At 38.3% G+C, this 27744-nt stretch overlaps 3 protein-coding genes across 7 annotated transcripts in view; 2 read left to right on the plus strand and 1 right to left on the minus strand.

The window, feature by feature from the left end:
- The first annotated feature begins 1184 nt into the window (after window positions 1-1184).
- CCNG1 (cyclin G1) lies at window positions 1185-8429 on the plus strand. Of its 3 annotated transcripts, none has more exons than XM_012177580.4 (7): window positions 1185-1397; window positions 2592-2855; window positions 4758-5011; window positions 5564-5639; window positions 5720-5818; window positions 6036-6239; window positions 7199-8429. In XM_012177580.4, exons 2-6 carry the CDS (start codon window positions 2592-2594, stop codon window positions 6225-6227), a joined length of 885 nt encoding a protein of 294 aa, XP_012032970.1. In that variant the 5' UTR covers window positions 1185-1397; the 3' UTR covers window positions 6228-6239; window positions 7199-8429.
- A 5218-nt stretch (window positions 8430-13647) lies between these two features.
- NUDCD2 (NudC domain containing 2) lies at window positions 13648-24192 on the minus strand. Of its 2 annotated transcripts, none has more exons than XM_027970477.3 (4): window positions 24041-24192; window positions 21781-21829; window positions 21411-21562; window positions 13648-18369 (listed from the first exon to the last, which is right to left on the minus strand). In XM_027970477.3, the coding sequence occupies exons 1-4, from the start codon at window positions 24137-24139 to the stop codon at window positions 18286-18288; spliced, it is 384 nt and encodes a 127-aa protein (XP_027826278.1). In that variant the 5' UTR covers window positions 24140-24192; the 3' UTR covers window positions 13648-18285. The 2 variants fall into 2 exon arrangements, with proteins under 2 accessions (XP_027826278.1, XP_004023346.3); XM_004023297.5 differs by lacking the exon at window positions 24041-24192 and adding an exon at window positions 23731-23958.
- A 314-nt stretch (window positions 24193-24506) lies between these two features.
- The window catches only part of LOC443128 (hyaluronan mediated motility receptor), a 31409-nt gene continuing 28171 nt past the window's right edge, over window positions 24507-27744 (plus strand). For both annotated transcript variants that reach the window (XM_012178900.5, XM_004009047.6), the window contains exons 1-2: window positions 24507-24589; window positions 27602-27700. In XM_012178900.5, coding sequence (XP_012034290.2) covers window positions 24544-24589; window positions 27602-27700 — 145 coding nt within the window. In that variant the 5' untranslated portion in view covers window positions 24507-24543. The remainder of the gene's footprint in view (window positions 24590-27601; window positions 27701-27744) is intronic.

The raw sequence follows: 27744 nt of genomic DNA on the forward strand, positions 1-27744 counted from the left end.
TTCTCCCCGGTTTTCCCTACCCTTTTCTCCTCATAACTCTGCCCCGTTTCAAGGCTTGTTTCTTCGTCATTTGCCTGTCTTTTGCCTCGGGGCAGCACCTTGCAGGGCAAAAAACAGAGAGGTCCTTTCAGATTCTCATTTTTTCAAAACCCAGGTAGCCACTAACCAGGAAGAGGCCATGAGAACAGAGACATCATACATACAGTCCGTGAGAAATAACCAACTCCTCCTTCTCCAATCCTCAACCCCTTTTTAATGCAGATCCTTCGCATTTGTGAGAATAGGGGAAAAAGGAGGGAAGGAGTCCAAGAACGCTTCAAACTAATTATTTTCCCACTTATCCGGCAGAGGCTCACAAGCAGAGATTAAGTTCATGGTCAGCAAATAAAAAGAATAATATCGCTTCACACACGGGATCTGTGGACTCAGATTTTTAATCACTGCAATCATTTCGGTCTGCTCATTCCTCTTAAGGGTCAACCACATACCTTTCGTTTTAAGCCACTAAAGAACTACCAACTTTTCTAATTCGTTCACAATTCAAATTCAGGAAATTCAGGAAGACCAAGAATCTATGTAGCCCAACTCCACTCTTTGATTAAATTTTACAAAAAGCAAAATAAGGCAAGGAACCAGTGATTTTCAAAGCGCACATGGGGAAACTTCTAGAAACGTCATAAACCCCACCACAGAAAACCCACCACCTCTCCATCTGTAATGAAAAATAGGGGTTTCACTTCTTTGTTAGAACTAGCCACTGTGTTTTTAGAAAGACAGCAGAACCACTCTACTAAACGGAACTGAATGAAAACTCCCAGTACATTCTGGAACGATATTCTGGCCAATCCTTTTGCCAGCGGAGGCCTTACCCGGGCCTGGGTTAGTGAACGCAGCGGTTAACTCCCCCTCTTCATCGAAAACACTTGGGAAAATCCTCCAATGAGAGACGCTTAGAGGCAGGGGCGTGGTCTCAAGGGGCGGAGAATTTGACTCCGGGGGATAATGAAAAACGTGTGCTGATTGGCCGGACATCTTCCTCCTACTGACCAGCCCTCTTTGGACAGCGGGAGCCATCCATCAAAAGACTTACACCAATTAGCGGGGAAATACTTCCCACTTCCCCCCGCCCATCTCAGCGAGAATGCCCCGCCCTCCAATATATTACTCGGAAGGCCAGGCGCGGCCCCTTCGGCTCCGAACTGACCCAGAGAAGGGCAGTGTCGTCTCTGCGGCGCTGCAGAGACCCCCACCCAAGACGGCTCCCCCTCCCCGGGCCTGTCCCCTCTTGCCCGCGAGTCCTCTCGCCTCATAGGCCTCTCGGATCTAATATCGTGGGGTGAGGTGAGAGCAGGCCCGGGGAGGGTGGTTACCGCTGAGGAGCTGCAGTCGCGATCAAGGTGAGCTGGGATTTCGGGGTTGACTGCAGGGTGCAGCTACGGAGCAGGGTTGGGGGCGCGGGGTGGGGGTAAGGGGCCGGGGTGGAGGGTTCGTCTCGCGCCCTTTTCCTTGGTTAACTCTAGACCGAGCAACAAGTTCAGGCTAGTCCGAGCCTGGAGGGGCGGGGCCAGATTAGACCTCCCTAGGCGTCTTAATGTCAAGTTGGCGTGGTCCCAGGCACCAGCCCGGGGGCGAAAAAGTTGGTTCCATGGAGATTGTGATTCCACATCTGTCCACCTCTTCCGTCGCTCAACCCTGGAGATGCTCTGCTTCTTGCCTTTCGGTTGTTGGGGGCTGGGACTGTCCATGTATCCTGTGCCTGGGGCATAGTAGGCGTTCAGTATTGCCCTAAATTAATGAAACTCCCAGGTTCCTCTTGCAGGATGGATTAGCCTCCTGTCCCCACTGCGTGTGCTCTTAACACCTGAGTTTCCTTTCATAACATTAATAAAAGTTAACAAGTGCCTAGCACTATGCTAAACTCGTTAGTTGAATCATCTCGTTTAATCTAACAGCCATTTAAAGAAGCAGATATTGCCTCGTTTTACGGACTATAAATAAGCTTATTAATATTGTCCAAGTGTTTATTAGGCACCTATTATATGTGCTAGATACCTGTGTACCTGAAACTGAACGTGTTAGCCACTCAGTTGTGTCCGATTCTTTGCGACCCTATGGAATTCGCCAGGCAAGAATACTGGAGTGGGTAGCCATACCCTTCTCCACAGGATCTTCCCAACACAGGGATCGAACTCGTTTCTCTTGCATAGCAAGCAGATTCTTTACCTTTATTTTACATAAGTCTATGAAATGGCTAATAACCTATTAACATATTAGGAACTGAGGACTAAGAAAAATTGACTAACTTGAATAGCCAACATTGTTACTAAGCGACAGAATACATACTACCCTCTAATTTCAAAGTTTGGGCATGAAGATTAGCTTTTTTTTTTTTTGGAAAAGGCCGTGTAGGAAGTCACAATTTAGGATGGATGTAACCAACTGGTTGGGGAGGGGGAGAATAACAGATGGCCCTTGGCAATGACTGAGATTCACTAACAGCATTGAGAGAGGGGAGGCTTGTGTTATAAGGCACCTGGCAGGACAGGAAGGGCTGTTCTTTCACTCCTTTCTGGGCTTTGTTCTATATATAGATGATAGAGGTACTGACAGCAACTGACTCTCAGAAACTGCTACACCAGCTGAATGCCCTGTTGGAACAGGAGTTGAGATGTCAGCCAAAGGTCTGCGGCTTGAGACTAATTGAATCTGCACATGATAATGGCCTTAGAATGACTGCGAGACTGAGGGACTTTGAAGTAAAAGATCTTCTTAGTCTAACTCAGTTCTTTGGCTTTGACACGGAGACATTTTCTCTAGCTGTGAATTTACTGGACAGATTCCTGTCTAAAATGAAGGTATGTTTAAAGCTGCATTACCCTGAGTATTTCGTGATTTTGCTCAATGTGTTTTCGAGATGGTATTGCCAGCTTTGGGCTGGTATTTATAACTTGACCATTTTTTTTTTTGGTTTGTCTTCAGCAAGTAACCAAAACGTTGTGGTAATTCTGTGTACTATAGCATGATGAATATTCTTCCTTTTAATCAAGAGTAATGCATCAGCTATTAAACTTCTGACATTGAATAATAGTCTAATATCAAATCATTGCAAAGCCTCCCAGTAGGAGAGCTGGCTGTTTTTAAAAGTCTTGTTTGATAGTTTGGGTATTTTCATTTGTTTACTGTTGTTTTTAAAGAAATGTGTTAAAGGCAGAATGCTAGATTGTGGGTTAAAAATTAGAGGGTTTTTTTTTTTTTCCTTTCTGTTCATGCTGTCTACCACCTGGTCAATAGAGTATATTTCTTGATCTTTGTTCATATATAATAAAGTTCCAACTGGTTTAGCCTTACATTTACCTAAGTCATGCCTATGCTTGGCATTTCCAGCCTACGTTTGCATATAGTAGAGAGTATCTTCTGAAGGAGGAGATATACAGTTGTTACCCTGTATTGGCTAAGCAGGACATCTGTGTAGCTTTCAGAGTTTAATTATTAAAAATATATCTGACTTCTCTGTGTCCATGATTGTTGGTAGATAATGTGACACTTAAAATGAAACTCATGTTTTATTCAAAGTACCTAACAGAATGCAACATATAGGGAAAGAACTCAATGTTTGTTGAATGGTTCAAGAAACTTGTTCAACAGTCTAATTAAATAACTCTTTTAGACACCATGTGTAGGCACTACCTTTAATTCTAAATGTGTCATAGGTGAATGACATGCATCTGTTACTTAAGTATATTATAATCTTGGTAGGAGTAATGTTTGCACTTATAACTATCATTAGTACAAGGAATAATAAGAAAAGAATTACATTATACTTCAAAAGAAATATAAATATATTGCTGAAGCGGTTCTAAGAAGAGGAGAGCCCAAATATTGGTAAAAGCTTTTAAAAGCTTCAGTTGAGCTACAACTTAAAGTGGATAGAGGGCTTCCCTGGTGGCTCAGTGGTAAAAAATCCACCTGCCAGTGCAGGAGATTGGGGTTCAACGCCTGGTCTGGTAAGATCTCACACGTGGCCAGACAACCAAGCTCCTGTGCCAGAGCTGCTGAGCCTGTGGTCTAGACCCCAGAAGCCGCACACCCTGGAGCCCGTGCACCGCAACAAGAGAAGCCACCACAAGGGGAAGCCCACACACCACAGTGAAGAACAGGCCCCATTCTCCGCAGCTAGAGAGAGCCCGCACAGCAAGGAAGGCCCAGCACAGCCAAAATTAAGTTTTCTAAATGAACTGGATAGAATTTTGATTGTGGACATTCAGAAAATGATGGATAAATTTAAAAACTTGGTAGTGGATAGAGCTTCACAGGTAGAATGAACAGTATATGTCACAGTTTAAAAACATTTCACAAGTATTACTACAGAGAAAACAGCCTGGAAAAACACAACATTCTGAAAAGAAACTTTGTGTATAAGCTGTAAGATATTTCAATCCTCATATAAGTTTTTGACCAAGTAATTTACTGCTTATCATTCTTCCTTGATTTTAAAAAACCAAAAGAACTAAGAATTTTTACGTGCTGAAGCCAAACAGTACACTGAAACTTACTCGATTTACTCAGAAATTGGTTCCAAGTGGGTGCATATGGCTAACAGCCTGCAGTTGAGGCATCAGTGAATCTTGCTAAGTCCTTTGCCACTGAGAAATTCACCTCACAAATACATTTTTCAAAGTGATGGGTCTGAGTTTGATTATACTTTGTTTTTTTTTTTTAAATGAAATAAAGTAGAGATGGACTTATTGTCTTTTTAGGTACAGCCCAAGCACCTTGGGTGTGTTGGACTAAGCTGCTTCTATTTGGCTGTAAAATCAACAGAAGAGGAAAGGAATGTCCCACTGGCAACTGACTTGATCCGAATAAGCCAGTACAGGTTCACGGTTTCAGACTTGATGAGAATGGAGAAGATTGTATTGGAGAAGGTGTGTTGGAAAGTCAGAGCTACTACTGCCTTTCAGTTTCTACAGCTCTATTATTCACTCCTTCAAGAGAACGTGCCACATGAAAGGTATGTGAGCTTTGTTTTCAACAAAGGGATGTAGAAACCAGAATATTGTCTGGATGTTACATAAAATCAGTATGTTGGGAGAATTTCAATCAAGTAAAATGACAGCTAAGCCCCTTGAGTTTCACTTTACTCTCCAGCAAAAGTGAGGAGACATTCAGTCAAAAGTAGCATCTTGGAGTCATTGAATTCTTAAGATGGTAAATTTTTTAACATTACATTTTCCATTTATAGGCTAGTTAACTTACAGAACCTAATAGGCAAGCATCTAACACGAATTTATGGAAAAAGAGACTTTCAATTCAAAAACAGATTTATTAAAATGAAAAGAAACCTTGGTAGTTGTAGAATAAATTTTTCTTTTTTGGCGCAAATTATTTAAAATTCATCTATGATATCCTTAAGAAGTTAATGTCTCTGGAGGAAGGAAAATTCTTCAGATAATTCATTTTTCTATGATAAGTGTGCATAAACTTCACTTTAAAATTGACTTTTCTAAAAATTTCTTTTGACTCTGTAAAATTACCTACATAAAATTTCATTTTCTCTTTAAAGGAGTAGCCTTAATTTTGAAAGACTAGAAGCCCAACTTAAGGCATGCTACTGCAGGATCATATTTTCTAAAGCAAAGGTAAATATTTTATAAAGATTAAATCTGTTTACATACCTATTTTCATATTCATCATTTACTTTAAAATTTATCTCTTCTAGCCATCTGTGTTGGCATTGTCTATCATCGCATTGGAGATCCAAGCACAGAAGTATATAGAGTTAACAGAAGGAGTAGAACGTCTTCAGAAACATTCCAAGGTATGTCAAGGTCATAGCCTAAATCCTATTCACAGCTGTAAAAAACAAAACTAAACCGCTTGTTCCTAAAGTAAAGTAAGATGTCATGTGTTTGCTTGAAACTTAAGTAACTTACCCTTAAATTTTTTTGACAAGGAAAGACATGTTAATAAGATTGTAATCATTACTATAATGAAAACTATAGGACTGATAACATTTTTTTTTAATTTATGTACAGATCAGTGGCAGAGATTTGACTTTCTGGCAAGAGCTTGTATCCAAGTGTTTAGCTGAATATTCATCGAACAAGTGTGCCAAACCAAATGTTCAGAAGTTGAAATGGATTGTTTCTGGGCGTACTGCACGGCAACTAAGGCATAGTTACTACAGGATAACCCACCTTCCAACAATTCCCGAAATGGTCCCTTAACTGGTAAATTTGGTTCGTAGTTATCCTCCATGTTAGAGAAAATTTTCTAATGCTATATAATTTTCTTATGCAATTCAAGAATATAAATCTGAATTATTTTCAAAATAAACGAAATGGAGTTGGAATAGCAAAGGGGAGAATGACTTCACTGATCTAGTCAGCTAATATTTGAGGGCATTTACTGCATTTGTGGAGAAGGAAATGGCAGTCCACCCCAGTCTTCTTGCCAGGAAAATCCCATGGACATAGGAGCCTGGTGGGCTACAGTCCATGGGGTCAAAAAGAGTTTGACCCAAATTAGTGACTAAGCACACTACATTCAAGGTATTAGTACAACATCTCAAGAATAAGGAATTATCTAAACTTTGATATATACATTAGCCATTTCATTAAATTAGCTTACAAAGCCACGTCCTCCTTAATAATGTAAACTTTAAAAGTAGCACTAAAACACTGTTTTGTTTTTTTCTAATTGCACATCATTTTGCTATATGTAGACTCTAGGTTTAGTTCATTTAAAGTTATACAAGCCTGAGTAAAGGAACAGGACCAAAATTTTGAACCATACATTGAACTAACTTGAGACTATTAGCTTATTAGTAAAATCAGTATGAACTTGGGTGTTATACTTAAAGAAAAATAAGTTAGGACAGGTGGTTTCTACACTGGGTCTTTGGAAACTGCCAGGGTGTCTCAGCACTATAGTTGTGTATCATTGCTCTAAGAGCTGAACAGTGGAAAGTATTTACATGCAAAAAAAATGTAAACCTCCTCAGGAATATATGATAGACTTTCTTACCATCTAAGTTTAACTCATGGTGGTGATTTAACTTTCTTCCTACTCAAAAGTAAATGTGAACATAGAACACATCTACATAAGACATGATTATGAATCTTAGATATTTTAACAGGTAGTAAAATTTGTGTTTGGCAGACTTCTGATAATTTGATTTTTTTTGTTTGTCAAATAGGATGATTACAGCAACAACAAACTTCTGAAGCCTTTCTCCACAATCCTGAGCTGTGGATTCCATAATATTATAACGGATTTAAGCTGTGAAGCCTCAAAACATCACAACTAGATTAGCATTGGTGTTCTCAGGTTTGGGAAAACTGATTAACATTACATTACCGTATAGTGGAATTACTCAAATGTGAAATCACCTATGAAACCTACAAATCAAAGTAACAGTATAAATGTGAAATGCAAATGACAAGCCTGGAAAGGTAAACTGTGAATCTTCATTGCTAACATTGATCCAAGTTTCTATATTGGGTCAATATATTGTATTTAGGTGGTGTTTAAAAAGGGTAACCTACTTAAATTTAAACTTTAAATTATGAGGTTTACATCAAAACCACCATTTCACAAATGTACTTTTCAATGCACAATAAGGGTCACTATTCTAGACAGTGAGAATAGTTTCTTGGCACCTATGATGCAAGTAATTATTAACCCAGAGATGTGGACCTTACTGCTACATAGAAATCACATTTAAATTTGAGGGCATTTATGTAAAGCAAAACTACCAACTTGTTAATTTTGGCGTGTTATCTTTAATATTTTCTAGAAAACAAGTGATGTTTGTATCCATGATTTTAAAAGTTTTATACAAAATTTACTGCCTCAGTCTAGTTCCATCAAGAAAATTAGTTTTTACTGTACTAGTAACTCAAAACAAATTAGCGTCACTCTAAAAACTTTTTAACACTCCATCACTTTTTACTGAGGACTGTTTTTATAAAACTTGGTTCTAACTTAGAATTTTGCTTAAAGGAAGAGACTATACTTACATTAATTGCCCCTATTGTGTGCCAAAAAGAAGTATTAAGAAAGGTAAGTAGGCATCTTGATAATTACAAGGTTGCTGAGGTGTAGTGTTTGGAGATCTATGAAGTTAAAGTGTTGCAGAGAGTTACTCAGTGCAGTGTGTAGCCTGAACCCATCCAGGATGGCTGTACCCAATTGACATCATTTTATGGTTATAGAGGCATTAGAAAATGAACCAAAGAACCACAGTGTATCTTATACTTTGGTAAACCATGTTTTATGGATAACTTTACAGTTTTCCCAAAATACTGATAAATTTCAATATTTTGAATACATCAGTGTTAATTTTGAATTGACAGAGATAACCTAACCAACTCCCATTATGTTTTGGTATTAAGGGATATACCTTTCAATAAAGTTACTGAAACGCATTCCTTTGCCAGGTGGTTTTCTATTTGTTTCTCTTCTAATGTAATTCACTATTTTGGCAATGTGATAATAGCACCACAATAAAAAGCTGTCTCCACTCACTTTATTTAAATCTAACACTAAAGTAAGATGCATGGTGGGCTTCCCTGGTGGCTAACTGGTGAAGAATCCTTCTGCCAATGCAGGAGACATAGGTTTGATCCCTGGTCTGGGAATATGCCCTAGAGAAGGAAATGGCAACTTGGGAAATTGTATTCTTGCCTGGGAAATCCCCTGGACAAAGGAGCCTGGTGGACTACAGTCCATGAGGTCACAAAGAGTGAGACATAACTTAGAGACTGAAGAGCAACAAGATGCATGGTAAGGAAAAAAAATTATGATAGTATAGCTATTACCTAACTGACACTTTGCTTTCTAGTGGTTTTTTAAAGATAAACACAAGGATGATGATTAAATATGCTTAATATGCATTAAAAACTTGCTTATGCATTGTTGGTCACTTTTATTATTTAGGTTCCATTGTATGGGCGTGCTAAGTCACTTCAGTCATGTCTGACTCTGTGACCCTATGGACTATAGCCTGCCAGGCTCCTCTGTCCATGAAATTCCTCAGGCAAGAACACGGGAGTGGGTTTCCATGCCTTCCTCCAGGGCATCTTCCCGACCCAGGGATCCAATCTGTGTCATAATCTTATGTCTCCTGCGCTGGCAGGTGGGTTCTGTACCACCATCACCACATGGACTACCCCATCACTGTTAAGACTGTTCTTAATACTAAATCACCCTCAGATTCAGCCCATCTGTAGTTCTGGGTGACCCTCTTACCTAATTAAACAGGATTCCAGCAGGTGGTTGGTAATGACAGGCAACCGCCAAGTATTGTATTAGCCTGGTTAGACTGCTTGTTAATTATTAATATAAGATTTTGAACTGTTCATGTAACTAACAAGCTAAAAAGTAGATACTGTAAGGAATTACTGAATAAAGAAAAACTTAGAAGGTTCCTTTTGTATTTAACTCAGGTTAGATATATTGAATAATCCCTGTTTTCATAAGTGCTGTTTTTTAAAATAGGCACTTTAACCTTCTATGCATTTTAAATTATGTGGCATAATTTTTAAAAACTAGATATTTCTGATCTAACATTTGTGGTTAGCAGTGATAGTTTTTAATGTCAGGTACTATTGTCAGATATTTTAGATGAATCATTTCATGTTTTTCTCTAAACTGAATGAGGTTATCCCATTTACAAATAAACCAGAACAACAGAGCAGGTAAGAGATAAGCCCAAGGTCACATACCTGTACTTGGATGTGAGATTCAAATCCGGGCAACTGTCACTCAGGCTATGTTCCTGAACACTCTGCACATTACTTCCCAAAATAGATGAGATGGACTTATGTGAAATTGTATCAAAGTTAATAGGAATAAAGGATATTAAAAAATGATAAAAGAATCAATTCACCAAGATATGAGCCTTAAATATGTATGCACCTAACATCAGAGCTTAAAAATACAAGAAGTAATAAAAACTAACAGCAGTGAAAGGTCATATGGACAGAGCTTCAGTTGCAGACTTAAAAGACTCCACTCAGTAATGTATAGTACTAGAAAACAACAAGGATGTAGAAGGACTGAAAAATGCCAACAACCATATGGATCTACTTTATTTAAAATTCATCCCCAAATAGAATAAGCATTCTTTTCAAGTGAACCTGGCATAGTCACCAAGAGAGAATATATCCTGGGTCATAAACAAACTAAGAAATGAACTAAAATCATACAAAATGTGTTCCCTGACCATAAAACTAGAAGACAGTTAACAGGACAATCTCCACACATTTGGAAGTTGAATAAGAAACATCTATGAATAATCCATGCCTGTAAGGGAAAGTCTAAAAAGAATGTATTTTGAACTTTCTGAATGAAAATATCGAAATACATGGAATGCAGCTAAAGTAGTGGTTAGTAATCATAGTATCAATCACTTTTGTTAAAAAAGGTCTCAAAACCAGTCAATTTCTATTTTAAGAAACGAGAAAAAGAGCAAAATAAACACAAAGCAAGCAGAAGGAAGAAAGTCTGAAGAAGGATGTGTAAAAAAGTGTATGAAACTGAAACAATAGTGCTAATTAAAATTAAAAAATTGGGGTTTGAAAAGAGCAACAGGTAAATTTCTAGCAAGACAAACTTTAGGAAAGAAAAGGAAAAGGAAACTACATTTTTTAATACCACAAACATCTCTAGGCACAGAATAGATGAATCAATTCCTTGAAAGGCATGAACTATGAAAACTAAATTGTTATATATCCTGAGTAAGTTATATTATTTTAAGAAACTGAGTCCATTGTTTAAAATATTACTAGCAAATCCCAAATCATTTAAGGAATACATAATGCAAATTCTATAAATCTCTCCCAGGAGAAGAATCACTTACCAATTCATTTTATAAGACCAGCAATAACTTGATACCAAACCAAGATAAAGATAATACTTTTTTAAATTTTATAAAAGCTATTGACCAATATCCCAAATGAATACCTCAACTATATCCCCTCCCAAAAAAAACCTTAACAAATGAGTCCAGATATATAAAACTGCACAATACAACATGACCAGATTTGATGGAAGAGAGAAGCTGGTTCAAAATTAGAAAATCAATATAATCCATCATACTAAGAGTCTAAAGGAAAAAAAAGAGGATCAACTGATAGAGAAAAAAGCATTTGAGAGAATTCCAGTCAACTCATGAGAAAAATCACCTAACAATTAATAGATGAGAATTTCCTCAATCTGATAAAGGTCATCAATGAAAGCATACAGTTAACATAATAGTTAGAATGCTTTCAAGACTAACATCTAGAATAAGACAGGAATGGCCATTTCCACCACCTCTTTTTTTCTAGCAAGTGCAATGAAACAAGAAAAGGAAACAAAAGACCTACAAACTAGAACAGGCAAAAACTTTCCTGTTTGTGGTTTATGCAAAAATTTCCAAGGAGACAACTATGGAAGTCACAGGATCAAAAAGTTTCAAAAGGAAATAACATCTCCAGAAAATGAACACTTAGGAATAAATATAAGATGTAAAGGTTCTAGAAGCAGAAAACCATAAAATGTTGATGGTCTAAATCAGAGGGGCTAAATGAAGAGATGCCCCATGTTCATGGATCAGAAGATCTGCTACTCCAGTGGAGATTTCAGGACTTTTTGTTGTAGATAGACTAGCTGATTCTACATGAAAAAGCAAAGAAAATTAACACAGCCAAACCAATTCTGAAAAAGCTGAAGGAATCATGCTACCCAATTTTAAGACTTAATTTAAAGCTATCATTGTCAAGGCAGTGTTGTATTGGTGAAGGGAAAGACACACAGATCCATGGAATAGAACAGAGACCAAAAACAGACCCATATAAATAACAATTGATTTTACAATTCAATGGAGAATGAATACCCTTTTCTACAAATGATTTTGAAACAACTGGACCTCTGTATGCTAAAAAATGAAACTCCACCTATATTTCACTGCTTCTCCAAAAAAAAAGGTCACAGATCTAAATATAAAAGATAAAAATATAAAATTTTTAGAAGAAAACATTGGAAAGAAAATCCTCGTAACCTGGGATTTCAAAATTCTTAGACATGACACCAGAAGCATGATGAATTAGACTACATCAAAACAGAGCATTCAGGCTTCAAAAGGCACTGCTGAGAAAGTGAAAATCATACAAAAAGAAAATGTATGCAAATCATATGATAAAGGACTTGTCTCCAGAATATATATAAGAACTCTTACCCTTCAATATTAAAGAGGCAGATAACCCATTAAAAATGGGCAAAGGATCTGAATAGACATTTTTTTCAAGAAAGATACACAAATGGTCAATCAGTACTAGATAAGATGTTCAACATAATTTTGCATTACCACTTCACATTCACTAGGATGGCCAAGATCAAAAAATCACATAACAAGTATTAGCAAAGATGTGGAGAAACTGAAACTCATGCTGCTGGTGGGAATGTAAAATGGTGTAGCTGCTTTGGAAAACAATCAAATATGATTGGAAAACAAACAATCCTCCTCAAATGATTAAATGTAAAGTTTTTTTAAAAACTTGAGATTATACTCCTCTGTAAGGAAATATAGATGTACATAAAAACTTGTAGTTGAATGTTTATAGCATATTCACAGTAGCCAAACGGTGGAAACCTCCCAGATGTCCATCAACTGACAAATGGGTAAATATGTGGTAATCATACAATGGAATATCATCCAGCCAGACAAAAAGAATGAAGCGCTGACATTCTAGAACATGGATGAACTTCTAAAACCTTATGTAAGTTAAAGAAACCAGAAACTAAAAACCACATTATGACTCCATGTATATGAAATATCCATAACAGAAATCTGAGGTGAAAAATAACTAGTGATTGCTTGAGGGGGTTGGGTATATGTGTGGAGGGTGATAGTTAAGAAAACACAGGTTTCAGAGATTTCCCTGGTGGTCCAGTGGTTAAGAATCTGCCTTCCAGTGCAGGGGCCTGGGTTCAATCCCAGGCAGGGAACTATGAAATCACATGCCACAGGGCAACCACAATGAAGACAGCACAGCCAAAATATAAGAGAAAAAAGTATGGGTTTGGTTTTTTTGAGGTGATGAAAATCAAAGTTGACTATGGTTATAGTTGAATACGTGACTATACTAAAAACCACTGAGAAATTACAAACTTTATATGAATAAAGTATATGGGATGTGAATTATCTCTCAAAGCTATCTTTTAAAAAGGATTACATATAATTCTATTCAATGAAATTCTTAAAAAAAACAAAATACAGAGGCGGAGACTAAAATCAGTGGACTCCAGGGTTTGAGGCTAGGAGTAGGGTGTGACTATAAAGAGAACATGAAGATTCTGTGGTGATTGAACTGTTCAGTTTCCTGATTTTGGAGGTGTTCACACATATATCTAGACTTCCCTGGTGGCTCAGACGGTAAAACATCTGCCTACAGTGCGGGAGACCTGGGTTTAATCCCTGGGTTGGGAAGATCTGGAGAAGGAAATGGCAGAGCACTCCAGTACTCTTGCCTGGAAAATCCCATGGACGGAGGAGCCTCGTAGGCTACAGTCCACAGAGTCGTAAAGAGTCGGACATGACTGAGCGACTTCACTTTCACGCATATATCTATGTAAGTTAAAATTCACAAAACTACAAACAAGTTTATTTTACTTATGTTTATTCAAAATATATTAAAAAAAAGTTTTAATGTCAAAAAGATAAACCAATTAAAAAAAAATCTCTTCCCCATTCATCCTTTACGTTATTGGGCAAAATGAACAACACAGGTATCTTGCCAAAGGGTGTGCCTGGGCTGCAGTGGACAAGTGGGGCATCAGAAACCAAGCAAGTGAGACAGGTACCTCTGCTTAGCACAGGGTGTCGGAGGCTGAGCAGATTGAGAAAGGCATTCACATGGGAAGATGACCTAGAATGGGGAACCAAATATATTAAGGATAACAAGAATCAGGTATCTCACTGTTGGAAGTTTTGTACCATGGGAGAGAGCAAAATGAACACCATGGCATCAGAAATCAATGTTTAAGTGTGAAATCATGGTTTTCAATATATACGTAGACATAAATGTATAGATGTAAACATATGCATAATAAACACACAAACAGCAACTGCTAACAGATCCTGGTTTCTAAACTCCATTCTTCACTAGAGAACCAGGACTCCAGAAAAATGGCTGATTCTTGGCCAAGGGTAGGGAAAGCATAATAAGCCTGGAATATCTTATGCCAGAGAATAAGAAATTGCTCAAATAATAATGGGAACATGTCAAAAGAACATAAAAGCCATCTACAAGAAATTTCCACTGGCCAAATCTAGAAAAAATTTGAGGATCAAAGTAATAGGAATAATAGATTTTTACCCAATGAATAAAGTGGAAATACTGAGTGTGTATTATATGACATATAAATTTAAAGCTTGATGAGAAACAAGGTAGTATTTTGAAACTACATCACACAAAATATACTTAGTCATAAGCATGAAAGAATGGCTTTGTAGTGGAGAAGATGGACAGACACCACTTCATCAATGATCTAAGTATAGCTGTCCCTCAGCTTCCGCAGGGCACTGGAGCCAGCAATCCCCTCAGACATCAAAATCCACAGATGCTCAATAATATGACATAATGTTTGCATATAACCTGCATATAATCTACCCACATCCTCCCTGATACTGTAAATCACCTCTAGAGTTCTAAAACCTAATAAAATACAATGTAAATACTATGTAAATAGTTATAAACACAACATAAATGCTATGAAACTAGTTTTTTGTTGCAAGGCAAATCCAAGTTTTGCTATTTGGAAGCTTCTGCACTTTTTTTTTTTTTTTTTACTATTTTCTATCCTTGGTTGGTTGAGAGTTTGAAAACCACCAATATGGCAGGCCAACAGTAAACACTACCAGAAAAAGGGTGAACTGTAACCAGTAACTTGTGATAGGATGCAGTAAGAACACAGTATCACTTCTCTTCTGCAACGGTCTGTCAAAGATTCATAACCTGATTCTCATCGTGTAGAAATATCTGACAAAACACACGATAATAGATGTTGTACAAAACTAGCCTGTGATCTTCTAAAGTGTCACGGCTATAAAAGTCAAGGTTAATATGAAGACTTTTTCCAGTCTGAAGCATACTAAAGACCGCTGTTATCCAAAGGTGAGAAATGGGGAATTCCATGGCAGTCCAGTGGTTAGGATTCATTACTTTCACTGCTGGGAGCCTGGGTTCAATCCCTAGTCAGGGAACTAAGATCCCACAAGTGGTGCAGCACAACCACAAAAATAAAAGTAAGGCATGATTCTGACTGGATCCTTTTGCTATAAAGAACATTACTGGGACAATAAGCAAACTTGAATGGAATAAACAAACTTGAATGGAATAAACATCCAGAATTAGGTGGTCATTTTACAAATAGCTGTGAAAAGGAGAGAGGCAAAAAGCAAAGGAGAAAAGGAAAGATAAAAGCATCTGATTGCAGAGTTCCAAAGAATAGCAAGAAGAGATAAGAAAGCCTTCTTCAGCGATCAATGCAAAGAAATCGAGGAAAACAACAGAATGGGAAAGACTAGAGATCTCTTCAAGAAAATTAGAGATACCAAGGGAACATTTAATGCAAAGATAGGCTCGATAAAGGACAGAAATGGTATGGACCTAACAGAAGCAGAAGACATTAAGAAGAGGTGGCAAGAATACACAGAAGAACTGTACAAAAAATATCTTCACGACCCAGATAATGATGATGATGTGATCACTCACCTAGAGCCAGACATCCTGGAATGTGAAGTCAAGTGGGCCTTAGCAAGCGTCACTACGAACAAGGCTAGTGGAGGTGATGGAATTCCAGTTGAGCTATTTCAAATCCTGAAAGATGATGCTGTGAAAGTGCTGCACTCAATATGCCAACAAATTTGGAAAACTCAGCAGTGGCCACAGGACTGGAAAAAGTCAGTTTTCATTCCAATCCCAAAGAAAGGCAACGCCAAAGAATGCTCAAACTACCGCACAATTGCACTCATCTCACATGCTAGTAAAGTAATGCTCAAATTCTCCAAGCCAGGCTTCAGCAATACGTGAACCGTGAACTTCCAGATGGTCAAGCTGGTTTTAGAAAAGGCAGAAGAACCAGAGATCAAATTGCCAACATCCGCTGGATTACGGAAAAAGCAAGAGAGTTCCAGAAAAACATCTATTTCTGCTTTATTGACTATGCCAAAGCCTTTGACAGTGTGGATCACAATAAACTGTGGAAAATTCTGAAAGAGATGGGATTACCAGACCACCTGACCTGCCTCTTGAGAAATCTGTATGCAGGTCAGGAAGCAACAGTTAGAACTGGACATGGAACAACAGACTGGTTCCAAATAGGAAAAGGTGTACATCAAGGCTGCATATTGTCACCCTGCTTATTTAACTTCTATGCAGAGTACATCATGAGAAATGCTGGACTGGAAGAAACACAAGCTCAAATCAAGATTGCTCAGAGAAATATCAATAACCTCAGATATGCAGATGACACCACCCTTATGGCAGAAAGTGAAGAGGAGCTAAAAGCCTCTTGATGAAAGTGAGAGGAGTGAAAAAGTTGGCTTCAAGCTCAACATTCAGTAAACGAAGATCATGGTATCCAGTCCCATCACTTCATGGGAAATAGACAGGGAAACTGGAAACAGTGTCAGACTTTATTTTTGGGGGCTCCAAAATCACCACAGATGGTGACTGCAGCCATGAAATTAAAAGACGCTTACTCCTTGGAAGAAAAGTTATGACCAACCTAGACAGCATATTCAAAAGCAGGGACATTACTTTGCCGACTAAGGTCCATCTAGTCAAGGCTATGGTTTTTCCTGTGGTCATGTATGGATGTGAGAGTTGGACTGTGAAGAAGGCTGAGTGCCAAAGAATTGATGCTTTTGAACTGTGGTGTTGGAGAAGACTCTTGAGAGTCCCTTGGACTCCAAGGAGATCCAACCAGTCCATTCTGAAGGAGATCAACCCTGGGATTTCTTTGGAGGGAATGATGCTAAAGCTGAAACTCCAGTACTTTGGCCACCTCATGCGAAGACTGACTCCTTGGAAAAGACTCTGATGCTGCGAGGGATTGGGGGCAGTAGGAGAAGGGGACGACCGAGGATGAGATGGCTAGGTGGCATCACGGACTCGATGGACATGAGTCTGAGTGAACTCTGGGAGATGGTGATGGACAGGGAGGCCTGGCGTGCTGCGATTCATGGGGTCGCAAAGAGTCTGACACGACTGAGCGACTGAACTGAACTGTGTCAGTGCTAATTTCCTGATTTTAATGGTTGTATTTGAAGCTATGTAGGAGCATGTCTTTTGAAGGAAATACACACTAAAGTACTCAGAGGTGATGGGGCATCATGTTATCAACTTACACAGAAACCTGAAGAATCAGGAAGAAAACAATTCTGTGTGCTTTACTTGTAACTTCTCTATACATTCAAGACTATTCAAAATATTTAAAGTTAGAAAGGACATAAAAAGGATCAAAGAAAATTTCAAGACAATTCTTACCTATATGCGTGGATCAATGAAGATCAACAAGATATCACTGAGTTATACTCATTGACTGTGTTTCTTGTCCCTAACAAAGGATTCACCAATAACCAAATTTGCTTCAGTGCTTCTCTTTTGCATTAGTCTATTCTTGTTGATACATTTTTAGCTACTTTTCAATTTCTTGACATAAAGGTATCTCTCAAAGAATAATATACTAATTCAAAAACTGTCAGTAACTCTTAAAATTAACTTACTCAGAATATATTCATGAATTATTTTTTCCTTTCTGAAAATTTTCTTCAGTAATACAATTTCCTCGTGTGAACTGGTACACTTAGACAAAGGGGTACACAATTCCTATTTAGAAAAATTTATTGAACGTTATTCCTACATCACAGTTATTGAAAGAAAAACTTAATTTTCCCTGAAGGCACCCTGTCATTTTACATGATCTATACTCTAAAACTTTTTGTATTAAAAATACAGGCTAAATATGAAATTAGTAAAGTGCAGCATATAAAACATCATGCTGAGCAAAAACAAGTCCAAAAGAAAAGTTACCATGTATCAATAGAATAGTTCCCACAGTATTTAAGATGTTTCCTATGTAAATCATATTTGAATGCAATTTTTAGAACCATATTTAAATGTATTTTGCAATTTGTTAACTAGGTCTCCACATTTTTCTTCTACCACATAATCTGTTCCTCTGATTAAGTTGGCAGCATCTGCTAGGATCCACAAAATGCAGCAAGAAAGTCAGTTATTTCTCAAGATTCGAGAAATCTGGTCCACCCTTAGTGTAGTTTCCTGAGATTTCTGCTCCACTGAAGTCAAAACCAGGATTCTAAAAGACATGGAAAAAAAATTCAGATAAAATTAAAAGGAAAAATATAAATAAGCCAAAAAGAAAATGGTAAAAAGACATAAACTGGAAACTGACCAAAAAGGAGATATATTAATAAATGGCCAATAAACATGAAAAGATATCCAATTTCACTGTAATTGCCAAAATAGAACCTACAACTATGAGATTTTTTTCCATTTTCATAATTACAAATATTTAGAAGATTAGTATGCATATTATAATGTTCACAAGTGTATGGGCAAACATATTCTTTACCCTCAGTGTGTAAACAGATTTTAATAATTAGCATTTTTTGAGAGCTTTATTATAGGCCAGGCAGGGTTCTAAGAGGTATGCTGCTGCTGCTGCTGCTAAGTCGCTTCAGTCGTGTCCGACTCTGTGCGACCCCGTAGACGGCAGCTCACCAGGCTCCCCCATCCCTGGGATTCTCCAGTCAAGAACACTGGAGTGGGTTGCCATTTCCTTCTCCAATGCATGAAACTGAAAAGTGAAAGTGCAGTCGCTCAGTCGTGTCCGACCCTCAGCGACCCCATGGACTACAGCCTACCAGGCTCCTCCATCCATGGGATTTTCCAGGCAAGAGTACTGGAGTGGGGTGCCATTGCCTTCTCCGTCTAAGAGGTATATATACACTAAAATATTCAATTATCATAACAGTCTTATAGAGTAAATACTACCTCTGGCTTCAGTCATTTTAGGGGCATTCCATTTATTCAACAAACATATATTAAGTTGCTACTGTTTAGAAGACACCATGAAAGGCATACAGAATTTAAGAGTGAACGAAATAGACAAAGATCCCTGTTCTGTGGATATTCTAACAGGAGGGCAAATAATAAACCCTAAGCTACCTGGTGCAGGGGCCAGCACACTTTTTTGTAAAGAGCCAAGTAGTAAATATCAATACTTTAGGCATTGAAGGCCATGTAGTCTTGGGCATGGCTGAGACTTAATTCTGCTGCTGCTATATAAAGACAATACACAAACAAATGAGCATAGCTGTGTTCCAGTAAAACGTTTCCTTCAAAAGCAGGCAGGGGGCTGGATTTGACTCCTGGCTACAGTTTGTCAGCCCCAAGATGCAGTGTATTAAAAGTCGGTAAGTGTTATAGAAAAGAAAAAAGATGTAGGGTAAAGTAAGGAAAATGAGGAAATTAGAATATTTAAATAGGATCATCAAAATATGCTTCATTGAGAAATTGCTGGAAAACAGTGAGCAAATCAGGTCAACTTTGGGAGAAGAGCACTGCAGTCAAAAGGACAGAGAACGAATGGTCAGGCATGTCTAATAAAAGGCAAAAATGCCAGCATGGCTAGAGCAGAATGAGGGGGCAGCAGCAGGACAGGAGATCAGAGACGTCAGGGAGGACCAGATCAGTCTGGGCCTTGTAGAAGACTTTTGTCTTTTACTTGAATGAAAGAGTTCTGAGAAGTAATACTGTCTGATTGACATTTTAAAAGGACTGCTCTAGCTGCTATTTTCACAAGACTGCAGCCTGGCAAGGGTAGAAGTAACGAGAACAATTAAAAGGTCATTAAGAAGCACTTTCCTGGTGGCACTGACAAAAATCTGCCTGCCAATGCAGGGTTCACGAGTTCAATCCCTGGTCCAAGAAGATTCCACATGCCAAGGAGCAGTTGAGCCCATGCTCTAGAGCCAGGAAGCCGCAACTACTGAGGCCATGGGCCACAGCTACTGAAGCCCACACACTCTATGGCCTGCAAGTCACAACTAATGAGCTCCTGTGCTGCAACAACTGAACCGTGCGCATCTAGAGCCTGTGCTCTGCAACAAGAGCAGCCACCGCAATGAAAAGCCAGTGCACTGCAACCAGAGAATAGCCCCTGCTTTCTGAAACTAAAGAACGCGGCTATGCAGCAATGAAGACCCAGCTCAAGCTAAAAAAAACGGGGTTGGGGGAAGGTCATTAGACTAACCTAAGCAAGACTTTAGAGGTGGTCCAGGTGAGAGTGGTGGCAGAATGGTGGTGACGTGCAGTCAAATTCTAAACAGACCTAGAAGGCCATGACAGTAAGGTTCCTTACAAGCAGGGTGTGGGACAAAGAGAAGAGTGGAGGATGATTCCCCAGTGTTTTTCCATCTGAACAACCAGCTTCTATCAGGTGAGACGAGAAGGCCAGAGATACAACTAATGTGTGAGGGAAATTAGGAAGTTCACTTGGATATGTTGAGTTGGATATGTCTGTTTAAACAGCCAAGATGTTAAGTAAACAGCTGGATACGCAGTTTCAACATTCGGTAAAAAGTCTAGGCAAGAGACATACATTTGGGAATCATCATCATTTATATAGAAATTATCTATCAAAACTTTAACAGTGCCTTGATCCAATAATTCTCCTAGATAGCTATCTTAAAAGAAAATTTGAGTATTTTCAGAGATGAAAGCACAAACTTTGTTTGAAATAGACACAGAGAAATCTAAATCTCATCGAAGAGGAACAGCTAAGCAAAAACAATACACTCAAACTAGGAAATACTCTAAAGCAATTAAAAGGAATGAATTTTATCCACATGTACTAGTAGGGAAAGAGACCTAAGACATATTATTAAATGAAAAAGCAACATGATGATACATACTGTGTGATCCTCCACTTATATTAAAAAAAACAAAACAATACATTCAATGTATTGAGATGAGAATGAGTCAGAGATACAGAATGGGAGATACTAAAGGGCCTTTCACTTTTTTACACGACGTATGTACTGACAGAATTTTTATCAGTTTATTCATGAACTACACTGATGCAAACTAAATAAATTTAAACTTAGATATCACAGTGGTACAGATAAATTCCTCTGGGGCAGCAGGGGTGGGGTGGTGAGGGTTAAATCCCTATATTGAAAGGCCAGTCAGTTCTCTAACCATTAAACTGAAAAAATTTCTCTGAAGAATGTTAGTAATTTTTTAAAATGACGTTTGAGTTTTGATTTCACGGAATAATTATTCTATGAGTTTAAGATGTTTAACTACACATATTCATCAGTTGATCTGACTTACTTCTTTCTGGAATCTCTCTAATGTAAGTTTTCTCTGCATTTGGTCTTGCACCCAAGGATCAGCTGCATAATCAGATTCTAGAAGAGAAGTCCAACAATTTGCTGCATCTCTCTTCGTCTTTGTAAGAACAATACGGACCATTTTTCTATCCTCTAAACAAACAAACAAAAATCACAAAGAAATCAAAGTTCATCATTAATTTATACTTTCAGAAACCTAATTAGGAAATGTTGACATACAATTGTTTTCAATACATTCCTTTTACTATAGCTTACAAAGTTGCAAATCTACAGCAGGAGGAAACATACTAATTTCCAAGACGAAATTAACTTTTAAAGAAATCCTAAGAAATGTAATAGATTAACCTTACCCAGAGTCCATGTTCCCTCATCAGCTATTGTAGAGTCAAAGAGTTTGCCCTGAAAAATAAACATATGAGGTACTAAAAATAAAGAAATTTCATTAATTTTCATAAAGTTTTCATGATTTAAGACTTCCCTTATTTCCTACCTAATCTACATATAACTACTTAATTTGTTTAGAGTAGGGAGAACAAATTTTCTACAATTTCAACATATTGATAGGTGGCCAACACTAAGTTCCTGCCTCGCGAGTCAAACAGAACCTAGTTTACACAATGGGAGTATATACTACAGTAAAGAACACAGAGCGCTCTACAAAAAGATCAGGGCTCCTTAATTTTTAGAAGATGAAAAAATACTACTGATTGGTCAAATGTGATGTTTCATCTGAAGTGTGGTAACTTTACTAATTATAATAAACTACAAAAAGAGCTCTCCTACAGATATTAAGGAAAAACGATATCTTAATATAAACAAAAAAAAAACTGGTTCAATCTCTTTGTAAGGCAGTTTAGCACTAAAAGAAAAAAAAAATTAAAGCACACACATCCGTATATACGTATGATGTCAGATGAGTTGTGACTGACTTTTCAGAAACTCTTGTTTTAAGAAAGAACTAACTAAAACGTAAGTTTAAAAGAGATTGCACCTGCTCAAAGCCAATTTGATTTGTTGCTACTTACCAAATTTTAGCTTTAGGGAATGTAACATGTCACATTAAAAAAAGAAAACCGTCTTTTCATATGTCAATACAGGGGGTGGGAGGGTGTGTGAATACTACTTAATATAAATGTACTGAATATAAATGTACCTAAAATCCTAGAGGCGGAGTTATTGCCAAATCCCTAGGTTACTGCAATTACTAAAGAAAATTTGAGATGTAATTTGAAATCACCATTCAGTAAATTATGAATAGCACAACTATTCAGAAAGGTCATCAAGGGCCAAGCTGACATCAATCAGTGTCTTTCACATAAATCTTCCTTTTCTGAGACACTCAAAACACTTTCATATTAAGATAATAATAAAAACATGTAGTGCAAGCTTATTACATATCAGTTATTACCTACTCCAAGCTCTTCATTCATAGATACCATGCGAAAGGTACCTATAGATACCTATGAGAAAGGTACTATAATTATCCCACTTTGGGGATGAAGGCTTAGACAATGAATAATCTCTCGCCCAAGGTTACAACTAGGAAAAGGGCCAAGCCACTTATACTCTCAAGCAGTCTCCCTTCACCATTACACATTGCCATCAAATATCTTGGGCTTCTAATCTGAAGAAGAAATCTAACTTCAAGTTAACTGAATTAACTATACATTTTAACAAGGAAGAAATGGGTCCCAGACCCAAAGGGTACTGATAAGAATAAAAGCGGGATATCCATTACTTTCTTCACAACTTCTTGACCACCTGCTTAAACACTCTACAAACTTACAGAATTTTTCCAATTTTAGATGAGAAAATAAATCAACGGACATCACCTCCGAATCCTCAACCCAACATCTTTATTTTTGTTTTTCATTTCCTATAACCTCCTATACATTTATTAATTTAATTATGCCTCCCTGCGTAAGGGAACAGTATCTGGCTCGTTCACCACGGTCGTCCCAGCACCAAGACCAGTGCCTGGAGGTACAGATGTCAAAAATATTTGTTTTCCTTCAACGATCTAGTTAGGCAGTTCTCAGTGAAGACGCGCAGAGAAGTTTCATTTGGCTTACAAACAAAACAAGGTAAATGGGCTACTCATTCCAATCTCAAACACCGAACGGCCCTGAGGTCAGGGGCTCTGACCAGGCCCAAATCAGGGCAATCTTATTCATCCCTCGGCCAGGCAGAGAGGCCGAACGGCCTTCCAGCAATCTTTCCACGGAAACCATGAACTTGAGGACTCGGGAATTTGGGGAGGCCGGGAAGAAACTGAGCACAAGCCCCGACCTAGCCGCTACCTTGAGGATCTCGCGGCCACCCACGGCCAGCGCCACATGCCGGCTCTGCAGGCCGCACTGGATATCCTGGGCGCGAGTGCCTGGTGGCACCTGAACTTCAATGAACACCTCCTCCAAGGTCTGGTACCACTGGCCCCACGGCGTTCCGCACGGAACCACCCCACTGCGCTCCTCAAACGGGGCTGACATACTCCAGTCGCCTCCCAGAAGCGGCGGCAGCGAGCAAGCAGAGTTCACGCCCGGAATCCCCGCCTTGGGCCACACCCCGGCTGTCTCTGCTCGGGTCACTGAACATGCGCAGAAATGTAACCTGCGGTCTCCGCTTGTGTGCGCGTTTCCCTTTCAGTTGGCCATTGACGAGGCTGGCAGGACCCAGGTTTAAGGAACTGAAATCCAGAAAAGTTCGCATCCAAGGAACGATGGAAGAGGGGTGGACGCAGAGAAGTTAGAATTCATTACACTGCCACCAATATGACATCAAAAGCGACGGGAAACTCGCTGGTGTAAACTGCGCTTGCGCAAACGCGGCTAATACGTAGTTACAATTGAGTAACGCCAGGACTGATTGGGCCAGTGAGCGAGAGGAGACAGTACTAGCCTCCTATTGGATGGTGGCCTAAACAGGTCATGTAATTGAACGCAGCGAGAGCCGAGGATGCAAGCTCTTTGATCTTTGGCGTTCCGATTGGCTGACGTCGGTGGGCGGGGGTTAAGCGGGGCGATTTGAATTTGAAGCCAACAGGCCTAAACTACCCGCAGGATAGTAGCCGCAGACCAGTAGAGACCTTCGGTTTTGCGGAGCTGGTCGTCAGCATGTCCTTCCCTAAGGCGCCCCTGAAACGATTCAATGACCCTTCTGGTGCGTACGGGGAAAGGTGCTGGGGGACAGGATATGCTCTCACGCCCCTTGTCCTTCTTGGGTTCCCTTCATCAGAGGCAAATCTATTTTTACGGCTGGGATGGGGCTCGTTAAATTGATCCATTTTCCTGAAACACATGCTAAGCTTTTACTACTGACGTTAAGGATATAACAGTGAGCGAAGCAGTCTCTGTTCCTTGGAGTTTAATTCAGTTGGAGAATGCAGCCAATATACAATTAGCGCTGTGGAGAAGCTAAAGCCAAGGAAAGGGAATAGGAATTAGGAAGCATTGGTAGCTGTTGATCAAGTCCGGAGTCCTCACTTGTACATGTGTGTGTATATACACATACATGTATTTTACTATTGCTTTTGGTGTGGACTTGGAATTTCTTTTGAATGTCCCATTCAGGCGTAAAAGAAGAAAGATTGGTAAAGGCAGTTTATAGGTATAAAATTATGGCAGTAGCACTTATTGAAAACACTATAGATGAAGTAAAGGGAGAAATTCCCCCAAATCCGTAATATTTATTATTTTATCCATAAAAGAATGGAGACTTATATTTGCTCACTGTTATACAACCGAACTGGCAGAACAGGGGCCTGAAACCAGGCCTGCATGAATATGAATCCATCCTGTGTTCCTGAGCACAGTTAGTGGATGCTAACTGCATTCAGGGACTGTGCTAAGGTCTTCCCTACTAGGTCTGGTTTCTTCTTTCCAACAGCCAGGGGAGGCACATACAATTGTTCTCATTTTACAGATGAGAAAACTAAGGGGGGTTGTAACTACTGAGCAGCCTGCAAGTGACAGAACTTAACATCACAGCTCATGATTTATCCATTATAATGTACACTTTTTAAGTCTCTCATTACATCTTAATTTCTGTCAAATACAAAGGGAAATGAGCATCACCCTGCTCACAAAGGAAGGCCAGTGAAGAATTGGATCAACACAAGCTTATTTTTTAACTAAAGACTTAAGGACCGTATAATTTCTCAGACATTCAAAGAACTACTCTGAGTTCTGTCATTGTGTCCTTTTAGGAGATTTGTTTGCTTTATAATATATTGAACTGGTTTTGACAATTACATAAAACTTTAGGCTCACAGCTTTATTAATAATAAGTGACCATTTATTTGATGCTTAGTGTGTGTATGAGGCACTGCAGTGATTTTTATGTTACTCCGGTAATCCAAACAACCAAAGTACGAGGTAGATAGTATTTTTTTAGCCCTATTTCATGAATGAAGAACAGTCTCAAATAGAAATAACTTTCTAAGGGTCTTACAGTTAGATTGGAAAAGGAGAGAGTATAATGTTCTTATCCATGATCATCTCCCTATGGCTACAAAGTACCTGGCCCATACTGTTATCTATTGATTGGCAGACAAATCTAGATTTGAACCCTAATCTAACTGATTACTATACAAAACTCTGTTCCCAATCCTACAACCCCAGTGACTTTCTGTTTTCTCTGCCACACTACCAAACTCTACCCTGAGCTAAATAACTGAGGGTAGGGACGTGACTGAGACTGTCCCTAACTTCAGGCAGTTTTGTCTAAGGGGAGTTGGATAAGTACATTAGTATAGGCCATTACAAACCTGCAGGAAGTTCTGCAATAGGAACAGTGCACGCAAGCTGCTGTGGAATGGAGATTCTAGCTTGATGTAGGCATTTGGAGAAAATGGAAGAGGTGACATCCAGACTGAGATCTAAAGTAATTAAGAGCCAGATCTCAAATCATCTTTGCATAAGTACATGGAAATACCTTTGATTTGAGACTCTAGTTACATGAGGTTATACATTGCTGGAACATAGAAGTACAGTCTGTGTAGTTTGTGCTTTGCATAACATGGCTTTATAGATTTCCTAATGTACTGATATTAGACACAGATGGATCATCACTAAATTTTTATTCCAAGCTAAATCTTCAGGGCTAGACATTCTTAGTAGCATCATTTCTAAAATCTCAGTGACTCTCTTTGAGTAGATTTGATTCCAGATATTCTATTTCTTAATTCAATTCTTACTAACAGCTGTGTTGCTTGTTCTGACATGTTCATCTCAAGACTGGACATGTCCATCCCAAGACTGTCTTTGTTGTTTTGCTAAGTTGTCTGTGTTCCTTTGACCCAACTGAAATAAAGATCATTGGGAAGATAATGATACTGTTCTTCACAGAGAGGCCTACTTTATAATATCAAATGTACTAATTTTACATTTGAAAACGAAGCATTTAAAAAAATGTATTAGAAAATAATTGATTTACAATGCTGTGTTAGTTTCAGGTGAACAGCATAGTGATTCAATTAAACATATATTCGTAGGCGTTCAGATTCTTTTCCTATATAGAGTATTACAGAATATTGAGTAGAGTTTCCTGTGCTATATAATAGGTCTTTGTTGCAGATCTGTTTTATATATAGCAGTATGTGTATGTTAATCCCAAGCTTCTAATTTATCCCTCCTGTCCACATTTCCCCTTTGGTACATGTTTGTTTTTGAAATTTGTTTCTGTTTTGTGAGTAAGTTACTTTATGTCATTTTTTTAATTAGAAAAGAAATTGATTAATGGTATTTTTACATTTATGTTACTCACTTTACTGTTACATTTTTTAATTGAAATATAGTTGATTTACAGTATTGTGTTTTACGTGTACAGAAAAGTGACTCAATTATATTTTTCTGGATTATTTTTTATTATAGGTTATTATAAGTTAGTGGATATAATTCCCTGTACTGTACAGTAAATTCTTGTTGTTTATCTGTTTTATGTCTAGTAGTTTGTATGTATTAATCCCATGCTTATAATTTATCCCTCTCCCTCCTGCCCTTTTGTAACCGTAAGTTTGTTTTTGTGTCTGTGAATCTGTTTCTGCTTTGCATATGGATTCATTCTGTATTAATTTTTAGATTCCACATATAAATGATTTTATATGATGTATATAAAACATGTTAACATGTAAGTCACATTAGATAAGATTTTAATGTTTTATTTTTCTTCTAGGATGTGCACCATCCCCAGGTGCTTATGATGTTAAAACTTCAGAAGTATTGAAAGGACCGGTATCCTTTCAGAAGTCACAAAGGTTTAAAAAGCAAAAAGGTAATGGATCCCAAAATAGAATAATGGTTATATGATCTTGTAAA

This window comes from Ovis aries, chromosome 5, assembly GCF_016772045.2.
Source record: "Ovis aries strain OAR_USU_Benz2616 breed Rambouillet chromosome 5, ARS-UI_Ramb_v3.0, whole genome shotgun sequence".
NCBI lineage: Eukaryota > Metazoa > Chordata > Mammalia > Artiodactyla > Bovidae > Ovis > Ovis aries.

Excerpts from the sequence above, each read along its gene's own strand:
- CCNG1 (XM_012177580.4), top strand. The coding sequence starts at position 2,592 with ATGATAGAGGTACTGACAGCAACTGACTCTCAGAAACTGCTACACCAG. Across the intron at positions 5,012-5,563 it reads GAGAACGTGCCACATGAAAG|GAGTAGCCTTAATTTTGAAA; the intron begins GTATGTGAGCTT and ends TTCTCTTTAAAG. Across the intron at positions 5,640-5,719 it reads TCATATTTTCTAAAGCAAAG|CCATCTGTGTTGGCATTGTC; the intron begins GTAAATATTTTA and ends TATCTCTTCTAG.
- NUDCD2 (XM_004023297.5), bottom strand. The coding sequence starts at position 23,919 with ATGTCAGCCCCGTTTGAGGAGCGCAGTGGGGTGGTTCCGTGCGGAACG. Across the intron at positions 21,830-23,730 it reads GTGGCCGCGAGATCCTCAAG|GGCAAACTCTTTGACTCTAC; the intron begins GTAGCGGCTAGG and ends TTTATTTTTCAG. Across the intron at positions 21,563-21,780 it reads TGAGGGAACATGGACTCTGG|AGGATAGAAAAATGGTCCGT; the intron begins GTAAGGTTAATC and ends TTGTTTGTTTAG.